The 24,502-nt window shown below is 41.5% G+C and overlaps 1 protein-coding gene across 2 annotated transcripts; it reads right to left on the reverse strand.

Annotated features, from left to right (window-relative positions):
- Window positions 1–259: 259 nt before the first annotated feature.
- LOC111235616 (large neutral amino acids transporter small subunit 2-like) lies at window positions 260–23,358 on the reverse strand. 2 transcript variants are annotated; one of them, XM_022764123.1, is made up of 11 exons: window positions 22,642–23,358; window positions 15,604–15,808; window positions 12,209–12,360; window positions 6,122–6,247; window positions 5,133–5,286; window positions 4,528–4,651; window positions 4,186–4,289; window positions 3,713–3,809; window positions 3,442–3,591; window positions 2,798–2,975; window positions 260–2,168 (listed from the first exon to the last, which is right to left on the reverse strand). In XM_022764123.1, the coding sequence occupies exons 1-11, from the start codon at window positions 22,772–22,774 to the stop codon at window positions 2,008–2,010; spliced, it is 1,584 nt and encodes a 527-aa protein (XP_022619844.1). In that variant the 5' UTR covers window positions 22,775–23,358; the 3' UTR covers window positions 260–2,007. The 2 variants fall into 2 exon arrangements, with proteins under 2 accessions (XP_022619844.1, XP_022619845.1); XM_022764124.1 differs by lacking the exons at window positions 12,209–12,360; window positions 15,604–15,808; window positions 22,642–23,358 and adding an exon at window positions 9,864–9,949.
- Window positions 23,359–24,502: the final 1,144 nt, after the last annotated feature.

The following is a 24,502-nucleotide window of genomic DNA, read 5'->3' on the forward strand; positions in this document are numbered from 1 at the left end:
TTTTTATATAAATGAGGCCCTGAATTACAAATTCAAACATTAGTCAGTGGTTTTTATTTACTAAGAGACAAAATACAGACTGTCATGACATCTGTGCATACTGTAAATACACAACAACTGTACAGGCACAACACACAATCATTGTACTTGTAAAGACATCCAAGACACCCTGTTCCCCTTAGAGTTTAATAAGAGCAACCTTTGCCCAATTTTAATGGTACTTTCGTTGTCAGAATTGTTCAACACCTGACATCCTCTGTGAAATTTTTTTTTTTTTTTTTGGGGGGGGGGTTGGTTGTAAAATTGAGACTCCTGAGGAAATAAATATCTAAAAGCACCAGTACAGACATTTATCACGAACAGACTGGATTTCAAAGAAGCAATGAATCAGATCTGTTGAGTTTTCATGGTCTGGAGGTTTTAGGCAGTGTATGTAAGGAGAAGGCAGTGGGGATGCCCTGAGACACTAGGTTTTTAGAAAGACTGAAGACATGAAAGTATATAATGTATGTTTATGTATGAAGGAGTGTTGTAACTATAACATACAGCATAAGTGTGGAAACATAACTATAACCAGACAACACAGAATGGGTTCATTCAGTGGTGCATGTTCAGTTTTTGCTGGTGCCTGTACTAATATTGCACTATAAAATAATTTCTAGTGAATTATATGAATCAAAAAATGTTTTTTTAATGTAAAGCTCTTTTTTCTACACCCTAAATAAAGCAAAAAGAAAAATCTAACCACAACTAGATGTCAAGCTAAAAAAATACTTTTGCTGTAAAACATGAAAGACAATCAATGCCTTTTTTAAACTGTTTTCACACGGGCATTCACATGTGTCGGTGTAGGGATTTGCACATTAACGATGCAAATGTGGTGGTGAAAACTATCATGTCTTGCCTATTTATTCTTTCTAGTTGTCTAAGTCTATGCTGCACCCGCAATTTGAATGGGTAAATTATCTCTCTGCCTCAGTCAAAGCAACACAGCTACAATGGCACCCAAGTACAGAATATATTCTAATTAAGGCAATTAACAAGAACTGTGCATCATTTACCAGCACATTCACCAATACAAAGTACAGATCACACATCATCTTTCAGGTGTACACCTTTGCAGTTTCAAGAGTAAAAAATAGGCCCAGATGAATATGATGTCGAATAGAAAAAAAAGAATATCAAACAAAACTGAAATTAACATATTAAAACTAAAATAACAACAAAGGCAAATGATATAAACAATTATCACAATTACAAAAAATATGAGAGAAACATTTCGGAATCACAGTCACCTTTAAAAACAAAACAACAGTACTTAGTGTACTTCACAACATGAAATGACTTGATCTGAATCTGATTTTCTGCTTTGACAATCAAAATACAGCTTTGGTGTTGAATGTATGACAAAGCAAAAATTAACAATGTGGCATCAAAAAAAAAAAAACGGTTTGCGTAGCCATCACAGTACAGTAAGAGTCTTTTGATAATAATATAAAAACACTAAAAAAAATGTCGCTCTTACAGTGGGAGTGTGCAGAGTGTGTGGAGGGGGAGAGGGGATGATCAGAAGCAGGGTGGTGGTGATGATGGTGATGATGATGATGATGATGATGATGATGATGATGAGGATGAGGATGAGGATGAGGATGATGATGATGAAGAGTAGTGAATAGTTAAATGTAGATCTTTACGCATGTGCTGAGGAGTTGAAAGGCGTTAACCTTTCTTTATTGCACTTTTGAAGGACCCCAGATAGAAAAGCTTGAGGTCATGTTACTCTAAACATCTCATCCTATATTTGGCACAGAAATTATTGATTGATACGATGCTGAAAACCAAATAAAAAATGTTGAAGACAAGACGTGGGGGCACAAGTGTTGATCAGTAATTCCACTACAAACTGTGATGTATGTTTGCATGTGTCTTTGTGTATGTGTGCGCCCACATGTGCGTCTGTTTTTGCCTGTTTACTTTTGGGGAAGGTGGGTGATAAAGACGTGCACTTTAGCAGTCCGCTGACTTGTGGTTGTCTCCGTCCTCCTTGGACAGAGGAGACCTGGCCTCCTTCATTTCCTCTCCTTCCTCTCCACTCCCGCTGCTGCTGCCATCGCTTCCGGCAGGATAAACCACCACACAGAACTTCTGGCCCACATACGTCATCTTGTCTGGAAGAAAATAACAAAACGTTTTAGGGCAGGGCCAGTGATGTGCTTTCAAATTTTGTATTAACAGTATGTGCATATGAAGAATTATTTGGTTTGTTTCTGTCTACTTGGATATGGGATTTTTGGGATTAAAATGTTAACATTTTGGCTACTTTGGCTAACATAATGACATTTTAATTACACTTTGAAATCTGTAGTTTCATTTTCTTGCCAAGAGTTAGATGAAAAGAGCAATATCACTCTCATATCTGTGCGTTCAGGACAGAGCTAGAGTGAGCAGGTGATTAGCCTAGCTTAGATCAGACTCCAAGCAGGGGTAACCAGTTAGCCTAGCTAGGTTGAAAACAAAAATAGCTACACCACATAACTCCCTGTAAAACTATAAGTTGTTATTTTATACATCACTGTTTCAGTAAGGGTGAAACAATCAATAAACAATGTTTTTATTGAGTTTTAGAGGCACAAGAAAGTGTGTTTTTCTCCAGCCAGAGCCAGGCTAGCTCCTGCTTTCAGTCGTTGCTAAGCTAGGCCAACAAACCACCTGTTCTGTAAACTTCACTTAAATTAATTAATTTAAAAAGTTGTAAAATGTAAAAAACAAAAAATTGCCCCAGGATAAGCTAACTTACTAACGAAGGTGTCAAAGCACTGTGGCTTGTTGTCCCAGTAGACTCCCAGGAAATAGACAGGGACGCCAGTCAGCATGATGGCCAGGCCGATGCCGCACACCACGGGCTCGGAGTAAAGGGAGAAGATGAGCAAGAAGGCCCAGAAGATGAGGTAAATGACCGGCCATATCAGGCTCACCTGGAGGAGGGAGCAAAGAAGCACATTTTCACAGTCAAGTACAAAGTTTACTTTGGTATCTAACATACATGTTAGTTTTGAAGAAGACTTCTGCATTAATCCTTTAAATTTCACTTCACACAGCTTGTCAGTTTCCACTGCTGTTACGTTTACCACTGATATGGCAGTCTCAACTCTCAGCTCTCTGATAGTACACCTTTCCCTCCACTAGAGAACAGCTTTAAAAAAACAAGTGTCTGGCTGCTTGAAAGCAGAATTACTGCACATTATCAGTGTCTCCCTGCAGATTGGCTGTTTTTTCCAGTGGCTTTCACCCCTGCCTTGTTAGTACAACCTCTTCTGAAAACACAAAAGAACTCTAGATGGTATACTCTTGTGCATTCATAAGTAAAGTGCAAATATATAATTAAGAAGCCAAAGGACGAAGCTAAAATGAGGCAAAAACACATAAAACACATAAACGAACCTTGATTGGCCGGTGCATGTTGGGCTGCTTGATGCGCAGGACAATCTGCCCAGCGACAGTGACTCCATAGAAGAGGTAGTTGATGAAGCCCACGTAGTTGATGAGAGTGTACATGTCACTGGTGCACAGCATAAGCAGAGTGGACAGGCACTGTGGGAAAAGAGGGATAGTTTGTGGTTTGCTACTTTTGGGTCTAGTATCTCAAGAGACTGACACTGACTCATCTGAAGGAGATAATGTTGAGGAATGTAGCAGTGAGAGCACAACTCACAGTGAAGAGCAGAGCAGGGATGGGAGTACAGCGCTTCACATGAATCATGGCCAGCAGACTGGGGAGGTGGCCTTCTCTGGCTCCAGCAAAGAACAATCTATAACAGACAGAGACATAGTGGGAAAAAAACATTCAGTTAAAGCATCTGCAGTAGATCCAGTGAAAAAAAAATGATAGACTGGGTCAGTCATCTAAACTAGATGGCAAATAAACCAGACTGAACTTTGGGGAATTATGTGCACAAGATAATGTAGAATATCTCCAGTCGATGGGATGCTGCAGGGCCTTGCTGTGCTGGGCTTTCTTTGCACATGATTATATAGAACATGTTTACTGTTTAAAGGTTATTTCATATTTATATAATAAAACTCTGCTTTCACATTATAAATATGTTACATGTGAGTTAAAGAGTGAAAAAAAATATACAAAGATGGTTTGACCCAGCGGTGGAGGTTTTTAAAGAGCCAACAAACCTTGAAGAGGTAAAGAGGGAACCGTTGACTCCCCCGAAGGTGGAGAGAGCCACAGAAATAGGCATGATCCACGCCATGACTCCCAGCAGCTTCTCACCGAACGTCTGGGATGGTGGTTGGATGAGACGGAGGGACAGGGGAGTAAAGCAGACACACAGGTTAGCTGCTTATTTAAACATGTTTTTAATATGTTATAATGCAACTAATGAGAAACCAAAGCATCATTTGGCTTTCATTCACCAAGAGGGACCACTAGAGGGTGACAGAGTCATTCTACTATCAAGGTGTGTGTTTTGAATGAAGTCACGGGACCACCCTGCGTCACAATCAGACCCCACTCACCACGGCAACAGCGTTTGAGGCAAGCAGCTCCTTGGGGCTCATAGCCGTGACGTAGGCGATGTTGGCGAAGACGTAAACGAAGGTTACGAGGGGGATGGAGATGAAGATGGCACGGGGAAGGTTCCTGCATGGAGACAATAAAAAAACAGTATTTAGTTGACAGTGGGGAGAAGCGGGGGATTTGAAGCAGGAAATTAAAAGTGGTACCTTAGGGAAGGTGTATCAATGGATACCAAGGTTATTAAAAATGTGAGATTGTTAAAAAGAAAAAAAGATAGATAGAAAATGCAAAGGAAATTAAAAAATAAACCTTTTCATACACTGAGACATCACTCTAGGTTAGTGGCCAGACATTAGGAATGATAGCGAGAGTTTCTTTCATGCTAAATTGCATAAATTTCAGAGAGCTTTAACAAGAAGGAACAGGGATTAAAGTGGGAAGCTTACTTGGTATGCGACTGCTAATCACTGAAATAGCTACAAGCAGCTTTTAAATCAGCTATATTCCTATGGCAATGACCCATTCAGTGCTGCAGAAAGGTTGTTTTCTAACCTCAACGGCACAATATTTCTAGATATGTGAGAGGCAGAGCAAAGTGTCTTACACATAGGGGTCCACCAGCTCCTCTGTGACGTAGTTGAGGAAGTTCCACCCTCCATAGGCGAAGGAACCTTGTAGAAAAGCTAAGGCTATCAAACCAACATCATAGTCCTGGAAGGGCTCAAAGGCATTGGCTGGCTCCAACCAGTAGTACTCTCCTACATGTGGAGAAGATAATGCAAAACAAGAGGAACAATGTTTAGTTTGGTGCAGCAGTCAGGAAATATTTTCACACTCCTTTCAATTAAAACCACCTCCTTTATTCTCATGTAAACTTGAATGACATGACCTAACTAAGTACTTCTCTTCCTGATAATTTCACTCTGGTTTTGCGAATGTCGTTTTGCTGAGGGCGTAAACGGACTGATTTTCACAAAGGTTTGGGCTTGCTGTGAGGAAATCCAGCTGAAAACCATTGTCGGATGCAATCAGTGTCTTTCCACATGGTGATTCCACTGTGATCCCCTGAAATTATGAGACACTATCAAATTCTCTGTTTGGGGTAAATGTCTAAATCATCATTAATCTTTATAAATCTTTTTTTTTTTTTTTAATTGTCATTATATTTTTCCTTAAATCCCTTCAGAGAGCATGAAAGTATTTCTACCCTGCTCTCTCATATATGACATAAAGTCTCCCGTCAAGTCAGCCACTGAACTCTTCATTATCTTCAAACACGCACACAGAAATCCCCATTTTGTTGTTTCAGGGGCCTAGTCTCTGTGGCCCCTGTAATAACTGGCCCTCAGCCATGTTTGAATTGCAAACCCACCCGGGCGTGCTGATGTTAGCAATGTGAGTTTTAACCAAAAGGGCCCCAGCAACTTACTGACCCCTATGGCGTCCGCGGGGAGTCTATACTGTCCCACATGACTGAAGATGTCCCCAGTGACCGCGAGTGTGTGTATTTGTGCGCAGACAGCGGAACCACCCAGTGGAATGTACTATGGACATATGCATTCATGGATGCACAGATGGCATTAGACAGCTTACCCTTGCAGATCTGCACGATGCCCATGACGATGATGAGGGCGAGGGCCAGCAGTTTGCCGGCGGTGAAGATGTCCTGCACCCTGGTGGCCCACCTCACGCTGGAGCAGTTCACCCATGTCAGCAGCACTGAACAGACACACACAAAAGACAATAAAACACATGGTTAGGTTTTCTTTTTTTTTTTACCCCTTAAAATCCGGTTTTCCCTTTGTGTTCTGACATTATCACATTTATGTTTTCTTTATCAGCTTGCAGCATTTCCACAGACAGTTTTATTCTACAGATCTTGTGCATCGTTCTGCGCATCAGCCTGAAATCTTGATATCTTTGGAAACTTCTGAATCTCCACAAGAATTTAATATAAATTAAATTTCCGCTGGTTTGAATAATGTCTTCAATGCACAATATGACTTTGGACTGACTGTTCTGAGATGTTGGGAAATGATCGTGATTGTGAGTTGAAGGTCATGGAGAGAAATTAGTAGAAGAAGATCATACTGAGCTACATTCTGTGCAACACGCAGTTACTGGTTTATGTGTTCAGTATTTAATTGGTGTTGTAAAAAAAACTGTTACTGCATTGTTTGTAGTAGCAGTACTCGTAAAATTGCTCAAGAAAAGAAGTTGTGAAAGTGGTTATTGTCACTGATAAAGCCAATAACCTTAGTACGTGAACTGATCTCAGGTCATTTAAATGGAGAAAGATTAAAAGCTGCATACTTGAACATATGTGACGTGTCATAAACGCAGCAGCGACCTTAGACTTTGTTGCTGCATCATCACATTGAACTTCAGCCGTTATCTCCTCCACTTCTGCAGCACTTGTGTTTTTCTTTTGAAGTACTGCAAGTCTTTCATATCCACACATGCTTCAGTGGTTCAAGTGGTTTTTTCTACCTTCTGTGATTTAAAAGAAATTATAATAATCCCATTCATGCAACTTGAATTTTCTTTTTTTTATCCAAATAACAAATATTACACTCAGTTTATATTTTTGTTATGTTTTAATTCTGTTTTTTAATAATGATTTTAAGACGCAATTGTACATTGTCTCCATTCATATATATTGAAGTGACAGATACATTCAATATATTTTGGGTAAGAGCTTTTGGGTTTTTTAAAAATTTTTTTCAACCTGCCATTTTTTAAAATCATTTACTAGGTTTGTTGATTTGGAAAACTTTTTGGAAATACCGTTCAACTGACTCCAACTCGAGGCTGAGCTAACACAGACAAAGATAATGGATTTGATCTGTACTGCTGGGTACAACAGGCCAGTGGGTTCAGGCCAATAGGGTGCCATTAAATAATAGGCCTGTTTGACTCTGTGGGATTAAGTTCATCACATTAAATAACTCTGGGCTGAGCTGCCACTGCAGGGAACAAAGGCAGATGCACATGAACAGACATGCATGCCTCTGCACTGATATGAACATACTGCAGATGGAGAGTGTGGTTTGCAGACTGAGCTCATTTACATATGCTGTGGAGATGTTTTTGAGGTTTCTTTTTAGGTCAGTGAGCGTGTGTTTAAAGGCGGGGAAAGTTAGGGCTTAAACTGCATGTGCAACATTTGTGGTGAGGGGGAGACCTGTAGCTGCTACTCCCCCCACAAAAAAACTGGAAATGAAACACACACAATTCAGCTTATGACTTGATTTGTGTACTGTATACACACAGACATAATAAACTACCCCTGACTGGTCCACTAAATACATCTTAAACCTCTTAACTCAACCACCAGTAAACAGCGTTGTTTTAGGAACCAGATGATCTTATTGCCACCATACTGCATTACAGTAACAACACACACGTCCCCTCCTAGTCTTCTTTGTAGATCAGCAGGATTCGAGTAAACACCTGCGGACACAGTCTCCGAATCACTGAGCTGTGGGGCCGCTCAGCTGTCTGTAAGCTGAGTATACAAAATGTGTTATGCATTTATATATGTGTGTGTGTGTGGAAACTTCCTGAGTTAACTACAAGCCACCTGGAAAACATGACAGAGTTATGACCTCGCGCTCTGGCATCTGTAGGAAGAGTCGGACCCCAGGGAGAATCCCGCCGCATTTTATTTTGAAACGGTACCCCTTGAAAAACCTTTTCCCCCCGCAGATTGAAATGAGCGAACCGGTCCGCGGCTGGAGGCGTCTGGTTTGACTGTCACTCAATCCTGTTATCGCTGGATTTGTAGGTAAATAAGTATGTGGTTATATCCTGCAAACTATTAAACAATATTCAGCAAAGGCTAAATTTAAATTTAAGACTTCACATAACCGTCTAAACACACAAGCAGATACACACACTCATCATGGCCCTATAAACAACAAGGATGACATCAGAGTTGAGGGGAAACAGCTAACCTCTCACCCACTTTTCACCTGAAAAACAACAACTGCAAAACAAGGATAAAACTTCTACAAAAATACTCAAGGTTTTTTTTTTTTTTTGGCTGAAAGCTGCCTGACAACATCTGTTCAGCTGACTAAAGACAGAAGCTACATCACTCCGCTGGCTCAGCCAATCAAAACCAGTTTCGCTAAAAACAACCCAGAGTTTGGCAATGAAATGACTGCTAGCAGTTCCTGTCAGAACTGAGCACATTTTGCCTCAAGGCACTCATGGAAGTGGGACAAGAAACACAGGTGAATATAGGTCAGTGTCTGTAATTAAAATGAAAACACTAAAAAAGTATTCAGAGAGCACAGAGCTCTGCCAAGGTTTACTGTCCTGAAAGTTCATTATTAGCTCTGCCAAGGAGGTTTTCAGTCTGTTAGCTGGCATGAGATATAAAAAAAACACTTATGATGTAAATTTATGAAGCACTTCATGTTTTATATGAACTGTTTCTATTCCCCTTTAACAAATAGCAATCAAAGTAGATTTCACCCATTATCCCCTAAACATGATTTCTGTAATTTTGAATATAATATTTTTCTTGTTATTTTAAACCTACTCCTGTAAATTTCTTCTTAATTTTACCAAATTTGTTTGGTTTGTTGAAGAGGCTTGAAAACAGCCGCTGTTGTTTTTGGATATATTCAGTACTGATATAAAATGATTTTTCTTTTTACCCCCTAAATTCCTTGCTTAAGCTAATATCTATCAGAGTAGACCTCATCCATTCTACCACTCCACCTAAACAGACCTAAACAAATTTCATCCAAATTTTACCAAATTTGTTGGAGAAGTCTGAAAAGAGTTTCTGCTGTGTTTTGACATTTCAGTTTTTTCCATTTTTCCTTGTTGCCAAAACACTGACTGAATTATGATTCAGGCGACACATGAGATCTGTTTAACAGTTTTTGAGAGTTCCTGATGACTAACAAACAGACATGTGAAACTGAAAACACAACTTCTTTGGCAGAAATAGTGGATCTCTCGGTTCACTGAGTACAAATGTGTATTATTGCGCACGGCTTTCGACAGCGAGGTTTTCACATTGTCAGGCTAAACAGAGCGGCCGACTGAGCCCATCTGCCAGTGAACAGCGTGTCTCAGGATGTTCCCCCGTGCTTCCCAGCTCCAGGAAAAAAACAAAAAATAACAAAACCCTTTGGTGATCAGTTTGAAGGAGAAGAAATATTTAAATACAGCCGCGACTACGAGATTCCACCTTTCTACCGAAGAAGCCAAACACAAACCCAGTGACACGCTGAAGTGTAGATATTTGAACATAACAGCTCCAGTTTCTCCAGTTCAACCAGCTCCTGTTTTTCTGTATTTGACCCTGACCACTCACCTGCTGTTGGAGGAAAAATTGAAAAACCAGTTTCCAGTTGAGCTCAGAACGATGTTTTTTGGAAGCAAAAAAAAAAGCAAAAAAAAAGGACATAGTTGTTTTCCTTCTCCCGTCAAACAAAAAAAAAAAACATTTAAGTGACGTCAAAGAGATGAGTAAACAAATATTTGCACTGATGCAGTTGCAGGGGTGAGGTGAGACCGCAGCTCCCACAATAACCGGCGATTATGGAACAGTGGGATGTTTACTTGACATGTCGGATTAGGATTTTAACAGAGAACAGTCGTGTTTTGTAATCAGCCGCAAGGATTGCTTCATAGTAATGCGTGTGTAACACACACAGACAATAAACATAGTCTTCTTCTGCGTCCGCCCCTGTCTCTCTCTCTCCGTCTGAAGGCTGCCTGCAGTATTTGACCAGCGAGTGTGAACTTTGTAGAAGGATTCAAAATCGACCGCTGGCATGTCGGCGCCAAACACATCCACCCATTTGTCTTCATGCATTCACTACTCACTGCTACTGTCCTCTAGCTGCTCTGTTACCTCTTTTATTCTCCCCTCCTTTTAGACGACCTCTGACAGAGAGGTAGATAAGAGACAGGAGAGATTCAGAGAGAAAGGGGAAACACTGGGGCAGAGAATGGGACCTAAACTGGATAAATCAAACCATAATTCAGCCAAACTGCTTTAAATAACTTGTGTATTATAGACATCTTTGATCATGTAACTACAACCAACAGAGCAGACTGTTTGCTTTAATGTGAAATGTACTGTCACACACTGCACTGTGCAGGATCTACGCTACCTTTACATTTTGTCCAGCAGCGAGCGTCTCAACCCTGGCTTTAACTGTGTCAGCATTTGTGCACCAATTACTTCTGGTGATTTACATTGATTCCCATTTGTTTTCATTTATTTATTTTATAGTGTAGTCCTAGATTTATTGTCTGTTTTTCACCTTCTGAACCTGTGTCTCAACAAGCACACTCAAAGAACATTGTGTCCCTCCGCTGGTCCGTTCAGACTGTCCCTGCTCCTTTACCTCAGCATATTCAAAACTGAGTCAGTGAGAAGTCACAGCTTTTATTTAGCTCACTAGGGAAATGTAAATTGTGAAACTTTTATCATACGTGATGATCCATTTCCAAGTGCAACCCTTTACATTACGCTAGGGCCAAATTTGTTTAAAGGGGCTATTTTGTAAGTTTTGTCTGCCGCCCAAATGTGGTTTCTTGCTGGGAGCTGGTGTTAGTGATTGTTGTTTGCCTAGAGCTTCAGCTAAGAGAACAAGTTATAATACAAGCCTCTACATGAATTTCCCCTAAGGGATAAATAAAGTATCTATCTATCTATCTATCTCTCTGAGCAGATCTACGTCTTCAGGGCAGGTTGGAGGCCGCATTGAGTCGCTATAGGAAAGTGACGAGACGGGCTGTGGCTAGCTGGTTAGCATGCGGACTTCAGTTGAAGGAAAGATGTGATAGAGATAAGAGTTAACGTTGGCGTTGCTTTCCACCGCTGGAGACAACCCTTGGTGTAGTACTAAGTAGCAAGTTTGAAACTGAACTCACAACATTTCTTCAAGGCTGCTTTGTAAACAGCTGTTAATGCTACGTAATGCTATGTAGCAATTAGCAAAACTTACAGATAGCTGCGTTAAACAGCCATAAAAATGTTTAATATTGCTGTAGTTGCTCTTAGCAGATAAGTGGATATTTTGTGAAATATGTTTGATTTTATTGATGTGTGCAGTATTGACATTTTGCAGTTTGCATTAATCAAATGACGTCTTCTTCTTCTGCAAGGGATTCCAGGATAAATCTGAGGGGTCAGCTTGTTTCAATTTTTTCCAGACTGTTTTTGACATTATTTGCTACTGTATTAATCAAGCCTCTAAAACTATTTGAATGAAACAATCTGAGAAGGGAGCATCACTTGTTGGTTGCGCTGCTCTCAATTTACAGACGTATATGCAACCTGTGAAAAGGCTGTCAGTGTCAGACTATTCCTTAAATCTCTATTTCATTTTTCCACCTCTACCAGGCAGAACTGTCATGTTTAAGCACATTGAGTTGAGATTGTTGTCAAAGCATGTTGGGCATGTCCCTTCACATAAATACAGCTGAAGCAAATAAAAAGGGTTAAATTTTTGTGACTCTTAGAGATTGTGCTAAATCCTTATGATCGTGACACACAGCTCACACAGTTTTGTACATAGCAGGGACTCTGTGTTACCCTGTGTTAAGACGTTTAACCTTGCAGGTTTCATTGAGGACAAAAAAATCGCATAAGGAAAAAAAAAAAAATGACAGCGTCACAAATGTGAGACCTGACGTGCTACTCACAGAGGCAGACGGCAGCCAGCAGACGCAGGCCGTTCTCCGGGGGGAAGCAGGTGGGGAAGAGAGGCTGCAGGACGTAGTTGGAGAACGTCAGAGCGATCACAGCCTGATTGGTCGGGTAGATGACCAGCACGGCGATCCACAGACGCAGGAACCTGGAACAAAAAAGGAAGGGGAGGGGGTGGGGGGGGTGGCGCGGTTACAAACACAGAGGCATGTGAGAAACAGCGGGGTGTTGGGATCAAATACAGTGTGTAGGAGCACTAACAGGTGAGAATAAACAGGAGGAAACACATCACAGAGGTACATACATCACATATACATCCTTCCATTTACAGATTCCCATTCAAAGCAGGTTATTTTTGGTTGAGAAAATGTATACCCTCTTTCTCCATATGCTTGGCCTCTATTGGCTCTATTACAATCCACGGTCATGTGGCTATAAAAGACATGTGTGATTTATTCAATAAAACAATTAACATTATATTAATTACTGATAATGAAATGATCATTTGAGTCATTTATTCATTTTTCCAGCCTCTCAGTATGAGGAGGACTTGCTGCCTTTCTTCTGTTTTATATCACAGTAAATTGAATATTGTGTTTTGGACTGTTTGGTAGAGGAACATGTTATGTCCCCTTAGGCTCTAGGAAATTATGTTGGGTATTTTTTTTTTCTATTTTGTGAGATTTTACAGTTTAAACAATCAAACAATCAATAGAAAAAATAGGCCAAAAGACCGAGGCAATACAAATAATAAATCCTTGCAGCCCATTGATACAAAGCAAAGAGGAAAACCCATGCTGTTTGTTACAGGCTGATATGGAAGCTTGAAGGCTCATATTATACTAACATTTCTGTTTTCAACCTACTTTGATCCCCAGCTACAATCATCTGTCAAATTTCTTTTCCTTGTTGCTGCAGAGTGAAGTGTCAGCGCAGTCAAACAGTGTTTAGACCGAGCAGCGGCGAACAACCAGACTAATAAAATTTACGTTTGGCAGCTGGTTTAACTGGAGGTGAGTCACTCAGCCTGTCAAACTGTGAGGGTCTGTTGAAGTAGCTACAGGCACGGAGGAACATCAGGTCTGCCAAAAAAGCTCACACTGATGTATGATGAATAAAAGCAGGATACCAACATTAACCTGAATATCTATACAAGGTAGGAACATTAATGGGAGCGGAGGGGGTTGTACAGATGTGAGATGACATGAAGGAGAGCGGGGTGGGGAGCTGGGGTTTAGCCGAGTGTAGCAGGAGAGACCAGACGTGCGGTATTTCCATGAAATTCTCCGAAAGCTTATGGAGGGATCATTACACCTGACTGCGTTAACGGGATTGTGTCTCGCTGGAATGTGTGTGTGTGTATGTGTGTGTGTGTGTGTGTGTGTGTGTGTGTGTGTTTCTTGTTTGTTTTACATTTTGTGCAATGTTTTATTTTTAACTCCGCTTCATTTTTTTAAAAGTAAAATCTACTTTTGTTCTGCATATAAAATTTTTAAATGTTAAAAATATAATAAACTCTAAGCAATTATGTATTAAACTAACTGCAAGTCCTAGTATAGTAGTTTAAAGTAGCACAACTTTGGACCAACTACAACATTAAAATGCAGCTTGCAGGTGAATGTATCAATAACTGATAACACACTGATCAGGAGGCCCTCTGCATAATACATACTTTTACTTGTAACACTTCATTACATATGGCTAATAATCCCTCTCTAATTGTACTTAAATACTCTTTTAGTCATTCAAATGGGGGACTGACAAAGGATTTAGTGGTATTACTACTTTTTAGGGCTTTAAATAATTACTATTTTTGCTAAATCTGCATATTCAAATTGTTTATTTGTCTGAAAACCAGCAAATATTGGTTTCCCTTCTACTAGTTTTATTTGAGTAAAGGACCTGAATGTCTTCCTCCACTCGTAGACACATATGAATAATGGGACATAGATTAAATCTCCTCCCACAGGAGGACACAAAGGAGATATTAGTATAGTATAGTCTCTATACTGCACTTTAGGGGTGTAACACAACCCTCTTAAGTCTGACATAACAAAGAGCCTTTGTACTTTAAACACTGTCCAATCAAGTCGTCTCTGAGCGTACAACTTTACGAGCGCTTCCTCTTTTCTACGAGCCCGCCTTCATCCAGCTGCGACAAGGTGATGTAAGTATTTCCGCCACTGCCGTTATTGACTTATGCGCACATGCAAACACAACTGCAACCCCCCCACCGCCAACCCCCACCCCTCACCCGCCCACCTACACACACACACACACACACACACACACATAGGGATAAAAGCAGCTCAGGACAACAAAAAACAAACGCCCCTTGAACACAGTATATTTATCCTAGACAGAGGGCACAGGGGAACGGTGTGGCCCCAACACTTCAAACCGAGCATCTGAAGCCATGAACTACAAAGTCTCTGGAGGTAAAACTTCATTGATGTGTATTGATAGCTGCTGTACAAAGGGACAAAAACAATCATTGGCTGTTTTGTCTGCTTGAATTCCTCTCCCAAAGCAGCCTGATAATATGCAACCTTTTGATAGTTAAAAAAACAATGGTCTAATCTGTGTTTACAGTCTGGGCAAAGGCACAGTGTGTGTGAAATCTACGCTAACAAACAATATTGTTTTTCTAGGAAATTAACTTAGCGTGGTTCCCAAGCATTTACTGTAAGCTGCGTTACCTTAAAGCTAACCATTTATGGATGAATGGAAGGCGGCTGACAGTTGAAAGAATTTCAAAATAGGTTAACACGCCCACAGCAGCGTGACATTTCCAATTCTCTGAGTCTGTTTATGATTCTTCTTTTGTCTGCGGGCATGTGTACAATGACTAAGTTTGAGTCTTAATATCTTTTTTACTTTTTAATTTCTGTACTTGACTACAAGCTAAAGACCCCCTGCTTTGGATCAAGATGTCTGACCTATATTGGAAAGCTCATCCACCAGGATAAAGAGAGGAATCTAGACATGTCGGTATGCTCACCTAAATCCCTGTCAAATTAACTTCATTTGCTTGAGAGGCCCCTTCTTCTCGAAAACTGGGTCATATACTTAATAGACAATACTTCTGGGCACGGTGAAGCGGGGGTTATCAAACCTGACTGAACTCAGAGTCTACAACCAAAAAAATAAAGAAAAAAAGACAGATTATGAATCCAATCCAAAAGAAATCCTGTTTTTCCTGCTTATTGTACATGTTGAATCAAGTCTTTTTTAAATTAAATTGTTATTGGTATTGCGCAGCCTCCCCTGATGTATCATGATTACTGACTCCGAAGGCCACACCTTCATATGTCATATGAAACTACAGCAGCTAAACGTCCCTTTTCATTGTCAGACTGAAAGTCTTCATGAATGTGCAGTGTCTGCTCACCCGGCCAGCCCTCCGAAGATGTCCTTGACGTAGGAGTAGTCTCCTCCCGACTTGGGGATGGTGACGCCCAGCTCCGCGTAGCACAGCGCTCCGATGGCAGTGATGACGCCGGTGATGATCCAGACGATCAGGGCCACGCCCACGGAGCTGGCATTCTCCATCACTCCCTTCGGACTGACGAAGATACCTGAGCCGATAATGTTACCTGGGGGAAGGAAGGGAGAGAGGACGGAGAGGCGTTAGGTTTCAGTACAAACTGATCAAGACCAGTTTAGTCGTCATGGGAAGCACAACCCAGGCCGAGAATGTGTTGTATGGGGTCAACGATGGCTGACGAGTACCAAGAAGACTGTTCCATTTAAAAGAAAATATCAGAGGTTTTTGCATGTTTTCAACGAATCATTAACTTATGTGTTTTAAAAATTTTGAAGGCATTTTGTTCACAATATTCAAATCACCTGACAGACTTTGCACTTCAATCAATACTTAAACTGCATCACCAACAGTGCTACATGGAAACAACTAAAACAAATAACAAATATGAGAGATAAGAAAATCGTTACCACTCTCAAAGACTGGAAACAGAGGCGAACAGCCAAAGTACCGTAAAGAAGAAATGCACCTGCAAACACCTCCTAAGCTCACAGGTTAAATGTTTGTATCTCATTTCTGTGAGGTGTGCACAGGTTTCAGGTAACTGTGCCAAACCTTGCAACCCCACTGAGACAAGACTCACTGAACAAGACTGTTAACACCTCTAACCCCTGAAACCACAAACTGTCATTTTCAACAGCAGCTTTTCTGTTCATGTACAGATGAAGATACATTGAGGGAGTCTGCTGATTGAATATTCATATGATGAAGCGAATGAACCAGTAACGTATAAATGATTTGTAGTTAATGAGCTAAAACAAATACACTGGAACGGTTCTTTAAGTTTGTGTTAGTGTCATACTTCCTAAATTGTCTATGCTAGTATTTAATATGGTAAAAACAGCCGACTGAGGTAGCTGTTCACTTGTTGCGGGTTGCTGGGTAACTTCCACTGCACGCGCTGTGGTCAGTCAGACGAAATGAACAGGAAAAAGACAAACTGAACAGGAAAAAGAATGAGGTCATGTGTACAGAGAGAGAGAGAGAAGAAAAATGAGAGAGTAAGCACAGTTTGAGCGGTGATGAAGCAGGCAAAGCGGGAACCTGCAATCTGCTGACTAGGCGCAGAGTTGAGAGGAGATGGAGCAAGAGAGAGAGCGGGGTGAAAGAGTGCAAAGAGGGAGGCGGGATGAGAGGTGGATGCCCTGACATATTCAATGAGCATCAGCGTGCCAGGCAGTTTACACAGGAGCTGAAAGATGGCGGGACGCATGATTGGGCTCCGGTCCAAGATGAAAAGATTCACTCCTCTGACAAAGCTGCGGTCGGAGGTCAGGAGCCTCCAATCAGATTCAGCCGAATGTGCGGCCATTAAAAAGGCATCAGGGCTAAAGGTTGAAAGTTTTGAATTGTAACAGGCCGAGTGGCACTTCACAGTACAAAAGTCAAAGGTATGAATGATAAAGTCACATTCTGCCGTGAGAGTTAAATGAAGTGCAGCGATTGGGTGTGTGCGGATCACAAGCGACAATAAGAGAAAAAAGCTACTAGATTAGTTTGATCTGCATTTGTCCACAGTGTATGACTTGCAGCTGGTAGACACAACTTAATTTCAATGATCTACAAGACAAAAGGGCTGGAAACTACTATAGACTAGACCTATAGATTAAAAAAAATGATCAGATTAATCAAATAACAACACACTACCCATGTTCTCGATAAGCATTCCTTTGAGGAAATGGCTAAAGAGGTTCAAAGTTGTCACTCTGCAAAAAAAAAAAAAAAAAAAAACTGTGTCTGCTTTCTCAGATCAGTTTAATCCAAAGCAAAATCTGAACATTTGCCAAACCCTGTGCTCAACTGAAGCATGAGGACATGCAAATTAGTTCAACTTTAACGGAATCCACATGCATCATGTGAGCGAGCGGCGAGGGCAGCCGCTCGCTTATGTAATTCCAATTGCAGGTAAAAGGTAAAAAGGGGTCCTCAGTGCGTGACCTTTGACATCGAGGAAATAAAAAATAGCTGTGCACTGACTCAGCACTTTTCTCTGTTGCAGCCTCCCTGCGATGCTCCTGCAACACAAGTTTGTAACATGCCTGTAGTGGGTGATTTGTATGAGTGAAAAAGGTGAGGGGGTTGGGGGGGTGGGGGTGGGGCAAATGTGCACGCTTGCATGTTGTGTGTTTGTGTCATGTGCATCATCACACACCACTGTGAGACTAATGCTGACTCATGTGGAATCTTGCTGTTTCCTGTTCTTGCAGTCGTTTTTACATCCTTTTGTCTCCAACCAGGCCAAGGGGGAACATCTTCTTTTTTTTTTTTTAAATGCGCTGTTGCTAGACCACTGGCTGTATCTTGACCTTGATCTTAGACGTATCAACTTAAAGAAGCAGAGTATAAAAAGTATGAGCCGTTGTATCTCTTTGTACATGTCTCTCTCTCACATTTCTGAGCTAAATCTCCTTGTTTGTACAACTGGCTGCAGGACTCAGCCTCTTTTACCACAGGATACTTTGATATCCTGCACCGTTATTGAATTGTTGTCTCATAAAGGAAGAGGCTTGGTCTCAGACATGCTCTCTGAGCACATTTCTGTTCCTCTCGGACATTGTTTGATGTCATCTGACAGCAACAGGCAGAGGCTCCACTTCAGACTTCACAGAATTCATTTTGATGGTCTTAGGCAGCTCCTAGGTTGTTTGAAGGATGTGATCTTTTATGATATTTTTTGTATTAGGACTTTTAATCGTGATTTAATGATATTATTTATGTTCTAACTTTGGTTTTTCTGTTCTAATCATTTGTCTAAAAATGCTTGCTATAATTGCCTTAATCAGTCTAAAACAGTCTAACACACAAAAACGATTAGTTTATTGTCACATAAAAGAAAGAAAGAAAAAGGATGAACTGATTATCAAAACAGATGCTGATCAATTTTTGTGTTGAACAATCAATTTAACAGCTGATTCCTTCAACTCTACTAATTATTATTGTTACCTGCAGTATCTTGGGCAGGTAACTCCTTTCTCTGAATAGAGAAAATGAAAAAGTGTATGATCATATATTGTGATTTTACTATTTGAAATGAACAATTATTGGCACATTGGAACATTTCTTCTTAGAAAACTTGCTGCAGAAATTGAATAATTTCAACATATGATGAGAACTTACACGGAGACACATTTTATGAAGCTAAAGAAAAGGCTAAACCTGCAAAGATTATCTTAAGTGGAGTCCAAACATGCAGGAACCAAAGAGAGAAATGAGCCGTTGTGTTACTTGATTGAGCCTCTCCATGGCACATGATTGAATTCCACCTCTCAGCCAAACACCACTCGCACTAACAGCAGGCTATGCATATTAACAAGCGTGTGTGTGTTTGTGCAGCATTATGATATAACACTAATCAGCCTTTATAAAGCCCTGTAAGATTAGTTCTTGCTTTTCCTCCCAGCGTTAAATCCCTGTTCAAACAGCCACCAAGCCGAGGCAACCTGCTGCTTGGCCCTCAGACCCTGCAGGCCTGTGTCCATGCATGTGAGCTATTATTACACTGAAGCAATTTACAGGAGACAGAACCACTAAGGCTAATGTTGTAATAAAAGTAATTAGATCAATTAGATATGAAGACAAACTAGTGGTTACCCTGTTTTTTTTTGGGATCTCACCGTGGTTCATCTATATTTCTGTCAATTAAGGATTTAGACTCTGCAGCGCGATTCAATTTTACAAGACAAGAGGGTAAAATTGAAACTAGATATTTAATCAAAGCGATGTGGATTAGAGTCGATGCAGCAATTCTATTACAAAGCACACAGACTGGAGTCCAGCTCAGACTTCGCTAAGCCAGGCAAGCTAATAAAACAGCATTATCAGGGCGGGGCTTTCTTCCACGTGGCCAAAAGTTCACAGCTAATTCCAATTCCTGGCTTTGCACGTTTTTTGGATTTATATATATGTGTGTGTGTGTGTGTGTGTGTGTGTGAGAGAGTGGGTGGGTGGGTGGGTGTCTGATAAATGCCTTTACTGTACAATAGGCCATAAAACTGTTTGATGTCCTCGTGTGCTTGGCCCTTTTCATGGAAACCCAGCGGGGCATGTTCTCAGTGAAAGGATCAGACGAGTCACCTGAGCTCACGTCTCTCCCACACATGACAATGTGAGCTGAATGAGCATGAATGAATGACTTGGTCAAGGACGAAAGCCCCGGCCATTACGAGTCTGGTGACTACGCTGAACTCTGGACGGCCATAAAAGCCTAAGATGGCATATGTGGCTCAACGCTGCCAGCCTGTTTCTTAAGTGGATGAATGGAGGGTGATAAATGAAATGATTAAATGATCTAAATGTCAGTGCAAAGATACGCCGGCGGGTTGGGCTGAAGAGAAGAGACGCTGGCAGCGTGCATAGGGGTCTTTTGCTTGGCAGGATCTGGCAGGATTTGCAATCACATCAGAAACACGATTATCACTCTGGAAAGGTGTAAAAACGTGAATACAAATGTGTGCAAATTGGGTTCTGTGCTCCTTACAGCAGTGCCTTTCCAATGCTACCTCAGGGATTTAGGGAGTAAGTTATAAACTGAGGAGGAACAAGGTCGTCCGACAACATTTTTAGTGACAAGGTTGTTCTTCATCTCTTCCTGTCTCTTTCCTGACCTCCTTTTTCCTAGTCTTTCTCCTCCCTCTCTTGCAGCAAAACCTCTTGGGAATTCCCATGTGCACACACACATACACACACGCGCTTCTCTCCTCCCGTTACCGTGGAAACACAAGCATGAATGAGTCATCCCCTCCCTTCTCTCCATCCTGTCAAGGTCAACACAAAGACCACACACTCCTCAGACCCAACTTGTGCCATATTTCATCCCTGTATGAGTATTGATCGACCTGTTTTCTGATGGCGTTTATTTCTACTTGCTTGTTGTCTGTATTGACTGGCCTGCCACTGTATTAATGTCTTTTACCCCTATTATGACATAGACGAGGTAGTTAGTGCAGTGTTAGGTTTCAATCTGAATAATTAGGGGCAGTGACAGTCGTACTAGATTGTTGGTGATCAATCCTGATAGTTTTAATTGAGTTTAAAAGAGCCATTTGTAAATTCTTCTATTGCTACACAGCCGACGTTAGCATTAGCAGCTGTTTACTTACCAGACTTACAGAGAGCTTCAGCCAACGTCGCGTTTACAATAAAAGGTTATAATACACTCTCTGAGCGGTGCTTCTTCTTTAGGACAGACTGGAGATGCTGCGGTGATTCGGTATCGGAAAGTGAAAGACGGGCCAACCGTGGTCGGGGCTAGCTGGTTAGCATGCTAACCTCAGTACAAAAAAAAGAAGATAGAAACAGAAGCAAAACAAAAGAGTTGTTTTCCACCGCTGGAGACAGCTCTTGGTGAGTAAAAGTTTGATGCTGAACTCACAACCTTTCTTCTAGACTGGTAAGTAAACAGCTGTTAATGCTAACGCTAGCTATGTAGCAATAGCAAAACCTACAAACAGCTCATTTAACAGAATAGTTTATATTATAGTATATACGTATGATATAGTTTTTAGTGTTTTAGGCTGTTGAGCTGGAATTGTATATGACATCTACATGTACACCAGCATAGTTGGCAAATAAATTCATTCTACTGATGAAACATTACAATTATGGAGATGCGGGTCAAACGGTGAGCATGCACGTGCTGCCTGGTGAACATCAGTATCTCCACTTTAAGACGAAAGTTAGGATGGACCATATCTATGTGAACCAATCAGTTTAAACTATTGTGTTGCCTCAGGATATGAAAAGAGTCCGAAAACTTTGTTCTACCTTGATAAAAAGCAGACAAATTGATCTTAGATGGCCCATGTGGCTTCTTCTAAAATGCAATTAAAGGGTTACTCAAGCTATTAATGCTGGTACTTTAGTTTTAGTATAATAGCACAAAGCTGAGAGGCTTGCAGGGGACAGATTAGAGAAATAATGGTCTCAGTTGATGCCAAGATGTCCTGGCTTCAAACTACACAAACACTGGCTCCTAGATTTCCTACAATTTTATCAGACTTTAGTGCCTCTTCAAAGTTGTATTTCTCTATCCAAGTCACCAAAACCTGTGTTGTGTTCATTTTTAATAAGAATATGCCAGCCTGCCATCTCACTGTGTCCAAGTAGGCTAAGTCATGTGAGCCTACAAATTTCTCTGAATGGGCAAAATCCTCTCGAGCATCAGAGATGAGTGAGTGTGACGACATCATCAGCACTGGCCGGGCTACAGAGAAATGATGAAACCTTCGCTGATTAGCCACAGCAGTAAAGGGCCATGAGATATGATGCAACACCTGACTTCATTTTGCCATGAGTTGCAGAGTTTCAATTACAAACACACCAGTGTGTACCCTTTTAGGTCGCCATCACATGTGAGAGTGTGTCCAGTTTGGGAAAGCATATGACTTTAGGACTGTGTGTGTGTGTGTGAGAGAGTGAGCACATGTTCACTTTGGACCAACTATACTGTCTGAGTATCACATATCACTTACTGTGTTAAAATAACCCCCCCCACACACACACACACGCACACGCACACACACGCACACACACATATGCATCCTAAACTTTATATACAGTGGGGTCCAAAAGTCAAAGGGGTGTCAGACTTTTAGACCTCACTGTACCTCCTTTATTGAATGGTGGAATCTGATCCTAATGCAGCTTTTGTACCCTCCTGAGTACAGTCTGTGTTTTCCACCTTATTTGTTATTCACCCCTCTGTCTCTCTTTCTTTCTCTCACACTCCAACACACTTTCCATGCTTTCTCTGACGCACACATCTGCTGTTAAACCGCAAGCACTAACGCGAGGGGAAAGCTGAACTGTTGTGAGGTTAATTGGACAACCCCCTCGCTCCATATGTCAGTCACCATGTCTAGTACAGTAGTAGTGACGATCACTTACCTACAATAATACCACAGGCGCTCACAAGCCCGATTTCTTTCTTGAGTGCAACTCCTCCTCCTCCGGACTCCTCACCGGCAGCATCCTTGGCAGAGCCCGCTGTGCTGCTCCGTTGTCTCGGACCGTCCGTCATTGTGATGGCTGGACTTGGCAAACCCGGCTTGACGGGATCGGTTACCTTTCTTTACCTTCTCTACCACCTCGCTGCACCTGACGCCGCCCGTGCGCTTCGTCTCGCCTCTGCGCCTCAAATGTCTTCCTTTGCGCGTTCGCTGAAACGTGCCGCACTTATCTGATGAGGAAAGTCAGCGACCTGTGTCCTGCCTTCACCGCGCGACCGTATCGCTTCTTCAAAGTCTGAGCGCAGCCACAAAACCACGCTGTCTCTTGTGTCACAGGTGTTGCTACAGGTCACAGTCTACACGCACATCAGGTCCAAAGCGCGTACTCCAATGGCATTCCTTCAATGTCATAAAAAAAAAAAGGAGATAACTTTGTCCTTCACTTTGATTCTTGTGTGAGCAGTGAGGCTCATATAAACAACAATAATAACAACAACAAGCCGTCACTGTTTCCTTGTTCCAGGTGTGAGCTGAAGAGACAAAAGCATCCTCTGCGTGCGAGACCACAAGCTGCTCCGGTTAAAGAAAAAAAAAAAAAGTCTTGTAAAGTCGCTCAGTTCAGCCTCATAAACATCCGACCTGTGTTCAGCTTGAACTGGAGAGGTTGCATTTGAGTAAATACACATTTCGTTCTCCTTCATATGAGTACAGTAGCGCCGCCTCCTTTTCTGCCCCCCAACCCCCCCCCCCACCCCCACCCACCTACTCCGACAATGGGCTTGTTTTTGCTCTTTCAGCCTCTCCACGACCCTCCCATCTGTGTTTTTTTTTTTCTTCTTCTCCCCAACCATCAGCTGTTATTCTAAATTCACTCCTGCCTCTTCGCTGTGGACCTTCCACACACACGTTTAGGTTACAGCGCGCTGCCTCGGCCTTTCTTTCTTATGTCCCGACCACTTCCTCTCACTGTCACAGTCTATTCTCTCCAGCACAGACACTTACTCTCACTCTCACTCATTCATACTTATTATTCAACAACATGCAGCAGAAGCCAGAGTCTAAATTTAGCCCCTTCACGCATCTCACTCCTCGCTCTGCATGCTGCAAGACTGCTGGTGTGTTTCCATCCTGTATATGGGTGCTCACACTGCACAGGACAGAGAAACCGGACTCTCTATACAGTGTTGTCAGAAGCGTGGCTGCTGTAGTAGCAGGTTGTTATTTCCTAATCCAGCTATTTATGACCAAGTCCCTACACTAAGACAACAACAAAAAAATTGAGCGTTTAATAAAGATTTGAAAGATAATGTTTCCCCGCCACATAATGAAAACAGCACTGAGAACATTTCTGCCATTTCAGTGTGAGAATGAGAGAGTCCTCTGTCTGGTTTCATGACCTCGCCATTCTCCAACATTGTCTGAATGCAAATGTTTGCTCCCAGCTCCCTACCCATTATGTCCTTCACTATCTCCCCGATGTGCGTGCAGATGTTTTTTGGGGCCTACTGTCCGTGCTGTGACATGGAACACAAGCCAAAACCGATGCTTGTTACACTCTGATGATGATGATGTGATATGATGCGTTTGTAGTTGCAAATCCCCCTCTGACTTCCTTAAATAGCTCGTGTCAAAACATTTTTCTACATTTTGTCAAAGAGGAAAAGCTATTTCCTCATGATGACACATTTGTTATGCTGCCAAGATATTAATTGCAGTTTTCAGTATAGTTGTTTGTTTGACTTCATTACAGTAAAACCATAGAATTAACATATCTACTGTATCAACACTCGCAATAATGA

The sequence above is a fragment of the Seriola dumerili genome, unplaced genomic scaffold, assembly GCF_002260705.1.
Source record: "Seriola dumerili isolate Sdu_G_001 unplaced genomic scaffold, Sdu_1.0 BDQW01000531.1, whole genome shotgun sequence".
NCBI classification, from domain to species: Eukaryota; Metazoa; Chordata; class Actinopteri; order Carangiformes; family Carangidae; genus Seriola; species Seriola dumerili.